The sequence below is a fragment of the Oryza brachyantha genome, chromosome 12, assembly GCF_000231095.2.
Source record: "Oryza brachyantha chromosome 12, ObraRS2, whole genome shotgun sequence".
Lineage (NCBI taxonomy): Eukaryota > Viridiplantae > Streptophyta > Magnoliopsida > Poales > Poaceae > Oryza > Oryza brachyantha.
Genome location: NC_023174.2, coordinates 11964086 through 11978448, shown reverse-complemented (window position 1 = coordinate 11978448; position 14363 = coordinate 11964086). Strand labels below are relative to the sequence as shown.

The 14363-nt window shown below is 43.1% G+C and overlaps 2 protein-coding genes across 2 annotated transcripts; one reads left to right on the top strand and one right to left on the bottom strand.

The window, feature by feature from the left end:
- The first annotated feature begins 1320 nt into the window (after positions 1 to 1320).
- On the top strand, positions 1321 to 3954 carry LOC102720933. Its single transcript, XM_006663964.3, has 4 exons — positions 1321 to 1500; positions 2268 to 2385; positions 2501 to 2653; positions 3449 to 3954. Exons 1-4 carry the CDS (start codon positions 1493 to 1495, stop codon positions 3590 to 3592), a joined length of 423 nt encoding a protein of 140 aa, XP_006664027.1. The 5' UTR covers positions 1321 to 1492; the 3' UTR covers positions 3593 to 3954.
- A 32-nt stretch (positions 3955 to 3986) lies between these two features.
- LOC107305396 (myosin-binding protein 7-like) lies at positions 3987 to 6948 on the bottom strand. Its single transcript, XM_015842989.2, has 3 exons — positions 5665 to 6948; positions 4812 to 4858; positions 3987 to 4549 (listed from the first exon to the last, which is right to left on the bottom strand). The coding sequence occupies exons 1-3, from the start codon at positions 6946 to 6948 to the stop codon at positions 4447 to 4449; spliced, it is 1434 nt and encodes a 477-aa protein (XP_015698475.2). The 3' UTR covers positions 3987 to 4446.
- Positions 6949 to 14363: the final 7415 nt, after the last annotated feature.

Here is a 14363-nt window from a genome sequence, read left to right as displayed (position 1 = left end):
TGTAAGCCTTATAAATCGTGCAATTCTAGAACAACGGATTGAATCCAGATTGAGCGTAAATTTCACATCATATTCACGAGAAACATCTGCTTGGTTTATTTTTATTTTTTAAAAATAGAAACTGAACCATACGCTATTGTGATTCTATTTTTATTATTAATTTTATTTCTAATACGATTTTTTAAAATAAGTAATATTTTGATTCATAAACCTTACACGTACATAAAATATTTCTCGCTATAAACTTTATGCATGGGTATTCGTAACTTTAAACATAAATAAAATATTTTCATTCATAAACTTTTGCATAAATAAAATATTTACACGTATAAATATTTCTGTAAAATCACAATAATAATGATTTAATTAAGAATTTATTTAGGTGACAAAATTTTAGTGTAAACTTTGCAACTATTTTTGGTAATAAAAATTATAACAAATAAAAACATTAATTTGGGACTGAAATATAAATCAGGGCTAGGGACGTAAAGAAAAAAAAATCCAAATTCCACCGATTTTTTATACCGACTAAGTCCACTTGATTTCCCTTAACTTATCATACGGTTTGTTTTTTCGTATTTAGACCACAAAATCAGATATAAGCGGTCCCGAACTATCAAAACCGACACAAAAGAGGTCCCTCAACAGTTTTAAAGGCGGTTTTGGCTGACTTGAGCCTACATGGCTAGTTTGATTAGGTCTGTCCCATGTGGTATTGACATGACGCTTACATCACAATTATATAGCAGAAAAATAGCGAGCCCACCTGTCAGCTGCGCACACAAAATGATTTAAAAATAACATGCTCACGCGGGCTCAAAGTCAGCTACCAAAAAGAAATAAATATGTTAGGGGAGTAGGAATGCCATGTGGGGCCCACGTGGGCCCCACCATATTTAAATTATTTTATGTGTACGGCTGACAGATGGGCACATTGCTTTTTTAATATATAATTGTCACGTAAACGCCATATCAATGCCACGTGAAACGGAGATCTAGTCAAACTAGCCATATAAGCGCCAAGTCAGTCAAAACCGTCTTCAAAACTGTCGACAAATCTCTTTTGCGTCGGTTTTGATAGTTCAAGAACCGGTTGTATCCGGTTTTACGGTCCAAGCACGAAAAATATACTGAACGATAAGTTGAAAGATCTGAAGTCTTATTTTTTTTTTTACTGGTTTGCATATGTAAACCGCCAAAGCAACCAACCTCCTCGGCCGTGGCATGCGTGGTGTGGGCCGGGCCGTAAGACGGGGCCATTTGCGCCGGCCCATGAGCGGCCGTGTTCTTCTCTTCCGCCTCTCTTCCTCGTTTCCCTACGTCGCGGCCAGAAGAACCCTAGTCGCGAGGCGACGGCGGCGGCGAGGGGAGGCGTCGCGTCGCGGCCGGCCAGGGTGGGGCCCGCGGGGGGTAGCGGTGACCCCGGGGGGAGGCACTTGCTCCGCTGCCTCTGCTGCTCTTTCCCGCCGCCGCCGTCGTGCTTGCTGCATCTATGAAGATGTAGGTGTTTCTCGTGCTCTTAATTACGCATGTATTCCTTTCCATTCCTTTGAGTGCTCCGTTGCTCTAGAAACCGGAATCTTTCCCGGTTGATTTGAGAATCCTGCAAAATCGGCATGAAATTTCTGATCTTTAGATGAACTGTAATTTGCGAATTTGTGAGGTACTCCATGGTTGATTTAGAGACACAATGTATGCATGCCACATTTGCCTCCTCCCCCTGGATAGAATTTCCTTCCTAGAAGGAATGGAATTGTCAATTGATTCCAAAGATGTTACGAGTTCCCCTTTTAGGACCTCTTCGGTTCGAAGGATTTTCAAAGGGAAAACGGAGGAACTGAACTGTTTCCTCTGAAAATCCTGTAAAATTACTATTACCTGAAGAAACCCTTAACAGAAAGTTTTCGACTGTCGGGTGCGTGGATAATGCATAACTACAGGTTCCTGGTTTATTCTTCATGAGTTTGAGTAGTTTTAGCAGAAGTGATCAATTTTCTGGGGATTTGCTGGTCAGTGGGTAACTGTATATTTGCTGGTCAGTGGGTAACTGTATATTTTTTCCAAGCTTGTCCTGTTTTGTGGTTTTGTCCAGATATATTCTTATGAATGGAGTGATTTTCTAAATATGTTGGTCAATGTTTCAATTGTAATGAATGCTACCATTACACCATGTATGAAGAACTGGAATGCTACCATATTCTATACATTAATGGTTTCACTCAGTTTAACGATGTGAAGAACTGATGTTCATTTTCTTTTTTTCGCAGAGAGAAAGCAAATGCAGGGTTTCTAACAAACTTTGAAGTGCTTGACTTCTTACGATCTAGAGGTGCTAAAACCGATCCTATGGGATGTTTGGGGGCTGTTGCTGCTTCAGAGTGTAAGGTGTTTACTAATTTTTCTGCTACCTTTGAAACCCCACTACTGTCTAATATGTTTTCATGTCTAAGTATGTTTTTTTTACTGGAACTGGTCTCATGATCACCACTATGACACCCAGGTATATGAGTACCTGTTGAAAACTCCTTCTTGCAACCAGACAAGGGAATCAATTAACGAATTTGTGACCAGATGTGATACCTTCAAGCTTACAAATGCTGACAAGCTAAATGTAATCAATTGGAGACCATCCTCGGCTGCTGACGCCTATGCGGTATTACCATGTCTACTTTGCTGATAGTAACATTTTTTTGGAGTTATGCTACGTTACTAGCTGATGTTAGCTATGAAGCACATTTGGAATTTATAATAGTTTAGTACACCGCTGTGTGCCTGTTTCTTTAAAGCTCAGCACAATGCGGAGACGAACTGTCAGTTATCCAATTATCAGACTAGACTTCACCTTTTGTCTAAATACAGAAGCAGTAAATCTGTCTGTTTGCAGTAATACATGATTCAAGAAGCTGGCTCTATTCAGCAGTCTTCTTTATGGCAAATACAGAAATACTTGATTCATACCATTAATAACCTTTATCCATGATCTGGATTCCTACACTATGCTTTTTATACATGCTTCCATCTTGATGAACTTTTGGATTTTCTTTGCAATAATTGACAATGAAAATCAGTTTGGATAGGCTGGATTTATACTTGATGTTTCCTATACGCATGCATTTCAAGTGTGTTTTGGATTTTTCCATGCAATAATTTACAATGAAAAATAGCTTGCTTAAACTTTGATCTCTGATGGCCTGGTGGGTCATCCTTCCGAGTCTGACAATCTCGTAAACAATTATGGAACAAAAGCTATTTAGGCTGTGTTATAATCAGTTAATCTGAAATTTCTGCTCAGAGAATGAGTGAATAGTTCTCAGTTAAACAATCAAATCTGCTGAGTAAACCATGGCCTGGCTCTATTTGGTTGTGTTGCCTTGATTTTTTTTTTTTGTGTTTAGAAATTTAGATCTCCTAAGCTATTTGATATATTGGATTCTTTTGAACACCGCAGATGATAGAAGAATGTGGTAAACGATTTTCCAAGGACGATCGAGGAGAGGCATGCAATGAAGATGAACGAGTTGAGGAATTCTTGGAGCTAGTGAAGGAAGCTTTCCCATCACCCCCTCCAAAGCCAGAGGAAATGACAGAGTGAATGTGGTAGAACTGTATAAGTATGTCCAAACGAGTGAGAGATGCAAATACTCAATTCTTACTGTAGCCTGTCTTCTAGGGTCATGTATTTTGCTCTTGGATATTTGGTGACACTGGGGGTTTGGTAGCCATCTACCTGGTTAAATACAACTATATATTTGAACTAGAAATAGTAGTTAACATCTGATCTTCATGACAGTTTGAATCCAAGCCTGGTCCCTTCTCCTGTGGAGATGAGCTAAATAGAAATTGTTACACTCAAGTCTCTGGCATATTACATGCTGTGCCTGTGTGAACCTTTCTGTCCAAGTGAAAGAAATGTGAACCTTTCTGTCCAAGTGAAAGAAATGTTATCTACCTAAACATCACTAGTTTAGCAGTGTGTTTCACCATGCAATACTGTTAGATTCTTGTGGTTCAATTTTCATGAACACAGTGTAGTAGTGTACAATGCTTAATATTGTTAGATTTCTTGTGGTGCAATTTTCATGAACACAGTGTACAATGCTTATATTGTTAGCTTCTTGTGGTTCAATTTCCATGAACACAACGTACAATGCTTCGCTGGTGTTACCTACCCTGCACAGGCACTCAACCCGTGCCATGCCGAAGAAACCGAAGAGTAAACAACACCGACGACGAAATGTATCGAGAAAGCTAGAGACGAATAAAAAAACAAACCAAAACAGCACAAATGGCTTCCATTTTGTTAAAACTACATTACCAGGCATGGTCGACGATGAACCAGAACCGACGCCTGAGTGAGCGACAGCAATGCGAAAGCCATCTTGTTGTTATATATAGTCAAAGAAGAGCAGCAGCTCATCTGGAGAGAAAATTGCAGAGTTGTGTCATCTAGATTTTCTTGGGCATTTTCTGGTGCCCGTGCCCTGGCCTGTGAGCCTTGTCGAGCAGCAGGAGCAAGCCGACGTTGTTACCGCGCTGACCAACTGGGTACCTGCCAAAGCAGAGCAAAGTTGACGCAAACGAAAAATAATTTATTAATAAAATTTTTATAAACGTATTCTTAGCGATCTAAAAGTCAAGTCTGTAAAATAAACAACGGTGAAAAAATAATCTCAAAATCAACTTCAAATTTAAAATTGCTTATTTAAATTTTAGTTTATAAGCATGAGCAAAAGCGAAAAGATGGAGGCGTAGAATCCTAGGCCTCTTTTGGAGTGGAGGAAATTGTATGGATAAAATGATGGTCAACTCACTTGATGCGGGGTGTTTTCCTTCGCCACGAGATGATCGATGTGACCCACTGGAAGGAAATCAGAAGCAAGAGCAAATTAGGTTCCATGTCAACGCAGAAATGCAGCACTATGGTACTGACACAAATTAACTGAAGATGCAGTGCTTGATATTGGCACTGTGAAGACAAATAGTCTGATGTGTTTGGTAGTAGGAGTTAAATCAGGGTTTCAATAGAACAACGCATGCATTATGATTTGTAAGGCTTCTGTTAAAGAATGACATAGCTAGCTTATAACCAAAACAACTTTTTCTCCCAATTCTCTTTGACAAACTGTTCTGATTCAGCAAATCGTTCTGGTTTGTTATGCTCATTTGATTAACATATAGAACATTGTAATGAATAATTGCACAATGCAATAGTTTTTCTCCAAATCAATTAGCATTCTTAACAAGATGTATAGAATTTCTACATCATCTCATGACCATGCATAAATCATCTGCAATAGTGATCGTGGCCTAAATGAAGCTGCCTATCATCTTACTCGGATAAGAACGCCAAATCAAGATTTGATCGTCAATATTCTAAATAGAACTATTCATTCACCGTAAGGCTTCTATGAAAGAATGACCTGACTAATTTGACCAACACTATTCATTCTCCTTGATAAACTGGTCTCAACTTCCGATTCAGGAAATTATTGCTGCGCAATTACTATGCTCATTTGCCTAGTATATAGACCATTGTAATGGCTAATGGTAGCACAATGCAATAGCTATCTTTCTCCAAAAAGAATTAATTAGAGAAAACTCAATCAACATGCTCAACAATTTGAATAGAAATCTTGGATCATCTGCATTGTCAGGCGAGATTACCTTGACCACTGAAGCAACGTAGGACGTCCTCACGATCGGCTGCGCCTCGATCATCCTCCTGTGCATGATCAAAGGCGGCACCGGTGGCGCCACCTTGACGGTGACGGCCGGCGGCGCGGCGGCCCCCTTGTAGAGGTGGTGGCCCACGGTCACCGCCGGTAGTGGCGGCGCGACCTCCTTGCAGAGGTGCTGCGCGATCTCCTTGAGCAACACCACCTGCGCCTTGTCGGCGCCCATGGAGACGATGGCCTGGCGCATGGTCTCCCGGTCCGCCTCCAGCGCCTGCAGGCGCGCGCTGAGCCGCCGCATCTCCTCGTCCTCCGCCCAGGGCGCGCCGCCGCCGCCGCATGAGCTCCCGGCCGGCGTTCCGCCGTAGTAGGAGCCCTCGGGTACGGCCAGTGGGGCGCCGCCGCGGCCGTGGATGGCGTCGACGGTGTAGACCCGGTCACTGGCGCCGCAGTCGTCGTCGGGGAAGTACTCGCCGTCGCAGAAGTCGAGGCTGTCGACGTCGGAGTAGGCGCGCGCTTGGCGCGGGAAGGCGGAGCCCGGCGCGACGCGGATGATGGGGGTGGTGGTGGTCGTGGTGGTGGCCGTCGGGTGAACGGGGCGCTCGAGCATGTGGACGCGGTGGGAGAGGCGGGAGAGGTGGTCGCGCGGCGTCTGCGCGTCGAGCGCGTCCGCCTCCGAGGCCGTCGGCGGGTGGTCGATGAAGCACCGCAGCGGCGGGTAGTTCGCGGCCGCCACCGCCGCGGCGGGCGTCGGCGTGGAAGGGTAGTGGTGCGGCGAGGCGCAGACGAGCGGGGACGCCGGGATCGACAGCGCGCCGAGGCGGGACGGCTGGAGCGCGCGCAGCGAGGCGTCTCGCTTGGCGAGCAACTCCTCCAGCGCGGCGAGCTCCGCGGCGTCGTGCGACATCTTCTCCTCGGCGTACCGCCTGAACTGCCGCGCCTCCATCATGGCCTCGGCCTTCTCCCTCTGCAGCCTGAGGATCATCGTCATGGCCTCGCTGGCGGCCCCCGCCGCCGCCCCGCGCTCCGCGTCCAGCTCCGCCTGGAGGTCCCCCAGCGCCGCGTGCTGCCTCGCCACCGCCTCCCGCAGCGCCGCGGCCTCGTCTCCGATCTCCACCCGCACCACCGTCGGCGGCGCCTCGGGCGGCGCCGCCTTCCTCTTCATCGGTGGCCTCGCCGCCGGCGAGGGGGACGCCGCCGCCGCCGCGTAGGAGGCGGCGGAGGGGTGGCCGCAGAGGGGGCAGAGCGGGGGAGGGGGCTCGCCGGCGTCGGCCATGGCGGTGGCACGTGGCGCACGTGCGCGCGCGCGTTGTGGGGGCGGTCGAGAAATGGGGGAGGAGGCGAGGCGGGAGGCCGGGTTAATTACCGGTTCCCATCCCGTATTTAGGAGGTTGGGTTGGGGTTTTTTTTAATGAGGAAGTTGGATTGGATGGTGCCTGAGAAATTTTATGGATATTTTAGAGCATCTCCAAATGAGAATGGTTAAATTTTAACACTCCAAATCAAAATTTAGCCATTTATTTTAGTTTTAGCAACTTAAACTCATATAGCATCTTCAAGAGACTACCTATCCCCACTCTCTAAATCCTGACAAAGAGAGGATGACAAGTGGGTCCCATCCACGTGGGACCCACGGATATGCTAGTGGGGGAATGAGTTGCTAGATGTGGCCATTGAGGGCTCAAATTTAGGCATTCAAATGGCATGACAAGTCATATAGCCATTCTCTTGGAGCATAATTTTTATACAAAATTATCAAATTTAACTATAGCAAGTGAGATGACTATTCTCTTGGAGTTGCTCTTAGTATGAATTTATTGTTGGGAGATCGAGTTAATTACTACGTTTCATAACGTAACATATTTTGACTTTTTTTATAACGTTTAACCATTCGTTTTATTTAAAAATTTAGTACAAATATAAAAATGATAAGGTATGCTTAAAATTCTTTTGATAATAAAGTAAGTCACAAGCAAAATAAATGATATTTTATAATTTTTTTAAATAAGACAAATGAGTAAACATTGAAAAAAAAAGTCAAACATTTTATATTATGAAACGGAGGGAGCAATTCGTTTAGCGAATTTAGTTAGTAGAAATAATTTTATTTGATGCACCGATGGACGTGGAATTTTTTTAGAGAGACTATGTATAGGCGACCAGTGTTAGATATCGCTGTACAACTATATAGAGTCGTTTTGGCTTAGTAGATGCCAATCTACATGAATATAATGTCTGGTGTAAAATTACAGATGAACTATGTATTTGTAAAAGAATGTTATATTGTACTCGTAACTTTTGTTCAGATGTGGTAATAATTAAAGCATCATTTATGGTAAATATGTAATATGCATGTAGTCTAAATTTGTTGCAAGTGCATATTTGTAGTTATGAATGGATAGTTTATTAAATTTTCTTTACGATGTTTGGTGTAAAATTGCTTGTTGTATATTGTTAGATGATCTAATTGCATATTTGTAAAATAAATGTTATATTTTACCTGTAAGTTTTAGGTAGACGGGGTAATAATTTAAGTATTCTTTATAGTAAATATGTAATAAGCATGACTCTAAATTTGTTGCAAGCGTATATTATAGGTACGAATGTATAGATCATTAAATTCTTTTGACTTTGTTTCACTTATTTGTATGACTACCTATCTACCTAGATGCGGGGACTTAAAGCTTTCATTGTTTTGCCCTTTGGAAGAAAAATTGAAATCACGATTTTTAAATGAAAAATAATTTACAAGACTTTTAGATACGTTTCTATAACGATTTAAAAGCAAAAATTATAAAATAAACTACAATAAAAAATCACAAAGTCGAGTTTAAAATAAAGCTCTAAAATTTAAATTTTGATTTATAAACAGCTACAGCTGACGAGAGACTTTTATTTATGCGACGTTACCAAAAGCTTGTAATGGAGGAAGGTAGTGAATCTTTTATTGGGCCATGAGATGGGCCAAACCATTCTAAGTTGGGTTGTGAACATCAATTAAATGAAAAAATAGGCTTCACATTGGAGAAGAATGACTTGAAGCGTGAATCTGCCTCTAAATGAGGCAAGCCTCACGCAAAAACTTAAAAAGACATTTGTAAAAAAAATCCATAAATACCCTTAAAAATGTTAGACAACCATAAAAAATTTTAGGAACAATCTCAACTTTGTTTGTATATCTCAATCCACATCTGATACGAAGTATTCGTCCGAGTTTCATCATGTAATTTCGTATATTTGTCTAGCACCACCCTAGCATATCTGCATATGTGAGATCTCGTTTATAACATTTTGTGAACTTTTATGCCGCGGTTTGCACCTTATATTCACCCATCTCATGGAGACCCAAAATTCCAAGGTCCAATCACTGCATATGGAATTTACTTCCAGCAATTTTATTCAATTAATTTTCACAGCTCTCATGTAGCGGCCGTAGCTGGTAGGGCACCAAATTCCGACATCCAACAATTACAATTGGTAGTACAAATAAACCTGAAAATGTATATAAGCTCCTGTTTAACAAGAAAATGTTGAGCAATATTTGGAGAAGAGATGGGGGCACACCAGTACTGCTCCTGCACTACCGCAGTCTAATAGGTAGGCCCTACGGACTCCATGGCTTATGGGGTCCACATGTCAGTTTGCGGTGATCATAGGCCCACCTATCAATCTACAGTACCGCATAAGATCTCTTGAAGAGATGGTACCATTCACCACCCTTTTCACTCTGATGCTGCTGCACCGGATCGGAGTTGCTGGTAGCGGCACAGCATTTCCCTGGCACCCTGCTGCCAACTGCATCCACCATCATCTTGCTGCTTGCCACCCAACCCCTCACCAGCCACTGCCAACCAGGCAATGTAGCCTCAGAAATCGTTAGAACTTGAGCCAAGATTTCTGGCATACAAATTTACAAATGGATCCTCAATTGCTTGGCTTGCCTACTAATCCCTTTGTCATGTATTATAAAAATTTTTGGTTTGGTCTAGATTTATCAATATACCAATATATATATTTTATATGTACGTATTCATTAGCATACAAATAAATATATACGAGATCAAAAAGTGTTATAGTATGGAACGGAGAAAATAAAATTCCTTTTCGAGCCAAGTTTACGAATCAGAAATATGTATAAATATGAATAGATGTAGGAAATGATTGAAATCTCTCTCATTCCTCTGTCCAAGCCAGTAAGAAGACGATGGTGTCGAGTCCTCTGCGACGCGTCAACCGACCGAATCGCTGACCGACTATTGCACCAGCATGAGACGAAATATCACGTCGCCGAGGACAAGCAATTCGCTTGGAGGATTCCTGAGAGCAGGGGCAAAGCCCAATAGAAGTCCATGGGTGCAAATGATTTTCATTTATTGCCCCTCATATATGGGCCGGCCCTATATACATCCTTCTCGGCCCAATAAACTACGCCCCCTAGTCCGAGCAACAACTCAGCAAGGTGAGCAGCAGAGAAGGCACACAGTGAGTTAGCCTATGAGGCAGGGGAAAAGATGAAGATCGATGGTTACTATCTTTTTTTTTTTTCTTCTGGCATGCGGTGCTGACCCCTATGGCCGTTGGCCGACGCCGGCCAATCACCGTCACAGATCCCACAGTTGGCCAAACAAGTAGATCAGCACAACATTTCTCCATCGGTTCCTTTCTCAATTAATCCGATTTAAAAGATACAAAGCCCTAAATTTGTTGTTGGTCTTTTTCTTGATTATATTGTAGGATTAGGCTGATAGGGTTTCAATTCAGAAAAATTCAGAGAAGTATCTAGAAAGTTTCCGATTGAAGGTCCTACTTGATGTAAGTCATGTCAACTGTCAATTGACATTTGTTATGCAATTTTCTGTGATTTTTGTATAAATGCACACCTGATTCATCTTTTTATTGAGAAAAAAAAGAAGCCGAGTAGGATGTTCTCTCCTTTTCTCTTTTTAGACCGCGCAAGATGCTGAGATAATGAGATGGAATGACATTTGCCTATGTATACATCCGCTTAATTGCTAATCATGTTTTGATGATAACTCATAAGTGAGCAACCAATTTCTAATATTATTAATGAATTTATTTATTTTGGTAAATAACGTACATTACTTTTTTATTTTATTGCATTCTCTATATTTTACTCTAGCTCGGCCACTGCCCGAGAGCACTATCCACCAAGGTTGAAGAGTTTCCGGACTGCCCAACACAGTATATGATCGATCGTTTCCGTGCTGATCGCAGTAGGGAAATGAGTTTTTTTTGGACAATTTCGTTCTTGATTAGCATAGCTGTTGTTTGCCGTTGCCATCCGAGATTGTCAGATAATGATAGTACTAATAATCAACATTACAAGTCAATTTATATCTTAAATATAAAATTCTGAGAATATATTTTAAAATTTATATTTTAAATATAAAATTATGAGAACTGAGAATATATTTATTTATATTTTAAATAAAATTCTGAGAATTGAGAATATATTTTAAAATTTACATTTGAAAGATAAAATTGTGCAAATATATTTTATAAACATCTGAGAATATATTTTAAATATAAAATTCTGAGTAAACAATGAACCACCGCGTGGTCCCGCGACGTGTGGTCGATCGAGAGCGCGTCCTTGCAGGGGGGCCCCGCGCGAATCCGCAATTAACACCGTGACGCGCATAGCTCGCGGTTGAGCAGGCACGGCCGGTTCTAGAGCAACGTCAAACTGTCCGACCGGAGCGGCGAGCGGATCTTCACGACAGCGACCGGCCGGCGCGGAATCACTGGCCGAGGACGAAGCAGGAGCACAAATCAAGCTAGGCACCATGGTAATTATCTCGCTACAGGGGACGACCGATACTTGCTTAATGGCATGAAAGATCCACGTCGAGCTCCAGCTTAGCTCGTGGTACCATCGATCGTCGATCAGCGGGAGGTGGCACGGCAGATCATATCACGGCCATGCCACGTCGAAATCGCAGGCGCTGGAGGGGGCAAGAGGTCGTTGGCGGCGCTGGTGGCGGGGGAGAGGCCGCGGAGCCAGCCGGCGACGAAGTCGGCGATGCAGGCGTCGGCACCGGCGCCGGCGCTGAGGGCGGGGACGCGGCTGCCGGCGCTGGGGACGGGGATAGGGGCGGGGACGCGGCTGCTAGCGCCAGCGCTGGGGGCAGACTCACAGGCGACGACGTTGAGGATGCAGCCGGCGGCATGGTTGCTTGCGTACTCTCCTCCCCCTCCATGGCTCAGATCTAATCGCGCTGCCTTCTTTTTCCCCTATGTGCTGATATTATTTGAGTGAAAGGGTATTTTTAGTATTTAAGAAAAGTAAATCTTAAAGACTAACAGACTACTATTAGAGAGTATATTATAGAACTTTAACAAACTCAATGGCATTTCAACGTTGAAAGATGACAAAGTCAGTAACATACAGTGAATTTTCTCTGTATTGAACCATTGCTCTGGCGCCCAGAGCGCCTCCGAAGTCATTCATCCATTGCTGATTCGTCGATGTCTCCTGCACCATTCGCTTGCTGTAGATACGCTTGGTGACTAAGAGCGTGTTTGTTTCCTTTTAATTTTTTTCCCTATCACATCAAATATTTAGACACTAATTAAAATTAAATATAAACTATTAATAAAATTCACCTTAAACTCTGGACTATTTCGCGAAACGAATATATTGAGCCTAATTAGTCCATGATTAGCGAATGTGAAGCTACAATAAACATTTGCTAATCATAGATTAATTAGGCTTAAAAAATTTATCTAATGAAATAGCCTTTATTTGTGCAATTAGTTTGGTTATCCATCTATATTTAATACTCCTAATTAACGTTGAAACATTCGATGTGATAATAAACTTAAAAAATCTCTAGATCCAAACAGCCACTAAGATGTAGATATCTAGTACCAGGTCAGCAATGCCCTGCTCATGCCAGCTAGCGATTCTACCAAAAAAGCAGAGATCGCCGTTGCCGAGCTTGCAGGTTGTTGTCATCGCCGCGGCGCTGGTGGCGGGGGAGAGGCCGCGGAGCCAGCCGGCGACGAAGTCGGCGATGCAGGCGTCGGCACCGGCGCCGGCGCTGAGGGCGGGGACGCGGCTGCCGGCGCTGGGGACGGGGATAGGGGCGGGGACGCGGCTGCTAGCGCCAGCGCTGGGGGCAGACTCACAGGCGACGACGTTGAGGATGCAGCCGGCGGCATGGTTGCTTGCGTACTCTCCTCCCCCTCCATGGCTCAGATCTAATCGCGCTGCCTTCTTTTTCCCCTATGTGCTGATATTATTTGAGTGAAAGGGTATTTTTAGTATTTAAGAAAAGTAAATCTTAAAGACTAACAGACTACTATTAGAGAGTATATTATAGAACTTTAACAAACTCAATGGCATTTCAACGTTGAAAGATGACAAAGTCAGTAACATACAGTGAATTTTCTCTGTATTGAACCATTGCTCTGGCGCCCAGAGCGCCTCCGAAGTCATTCATCCATTGCTGATTCGTCGATGTCTCCTGCACCATTCGCTTGCTGTAGATACGCTTGGTGACTAAGAGCGTGTTTGTTTCCTTTTAATTTTTTTCCCTATCACATCAAATATTTAGACACTAATTAAAATTAAATATAAACTATTAATAAAATTCACCTTAAACTCTGGACTATTTCGCGAAACGAATATATTGAGCCTAATTAGTCCATGATTAGCGAATGTGAAGCTACAATAAACATTTGCTAATCATAGATTAATTAGGCTTAAAAAATTTATCTAATGAAATAGCCTTTATTTGTGCAATTAGTTTGGTTATCCATCTATATTTAATACTCCTAATTAACGTTGAAACATTCGATGTGATAATAAACTTAAAAAATCTCTAGATCCAAACAGCCACTAAGATGTAGATATCTAGTACCAGGTCAGCAATGCCCTGCTCATGCCAGCTAGCGATTCTACCAAAAAAGCAGAGATCGCCGTTGCCGAGCTTGCAGGTTGTTGTCATCGCCGCGGCGCTGGTGGCGGGGGAGAGGCCGCGGAGCCAGCCGGCGACGAAGTCGGCGATGCAGGCGTCGGCACCGGCGCCGGCGCTGAGGGCGGGGACGCGGCTGCCGGCGCTGGGGACGGGGATAGGGGCGGGGACGCGGCTGCTAGCGCCAGCGCTGGGGGCAGACTCACAGGCGACGACGTTGAGGATGCAGCCGGCGGCATGGTTGCTTGCGTACTCTCCTCCCCCTCCATGGCTCAGATCTAATCGCGCTGCCTTCTTTTTCCCCTATGTGCTGATATTATTTGAGTGAAAGGGTATTTTTAGTATTTAAGAAAAGTAAATCTTAAAGACTAACAGACTACTATTAGAGAGTATATTATAGAACTTTAACAAACTCAATGGCATTTCAACGTTGAAAGATGACAAAGTCAGTAACATACAGTGAATTTTCTCTGTATTGAACCATTGCTCTGGCGCCCAGAGCGCCTCCGAAGTCATTCATCCATTGCTGATTCGTCGATGTCTCCTGCACCATTCGCTTGCTGTAGATACGCTTGGTGACTAAGAGCGTGTTTGTTTCCTTTTAATTTTTTTCCCTATCACATCAAATATTTAGACACTAATTAAAATTAAATATAAACTATTAATAAAATTCACCTTAAACTCTGGACTATTTCGCGAAACGAATATATTGAGCCTAATTAGTCCATGATTAGCGAATGTGAAGCTACAA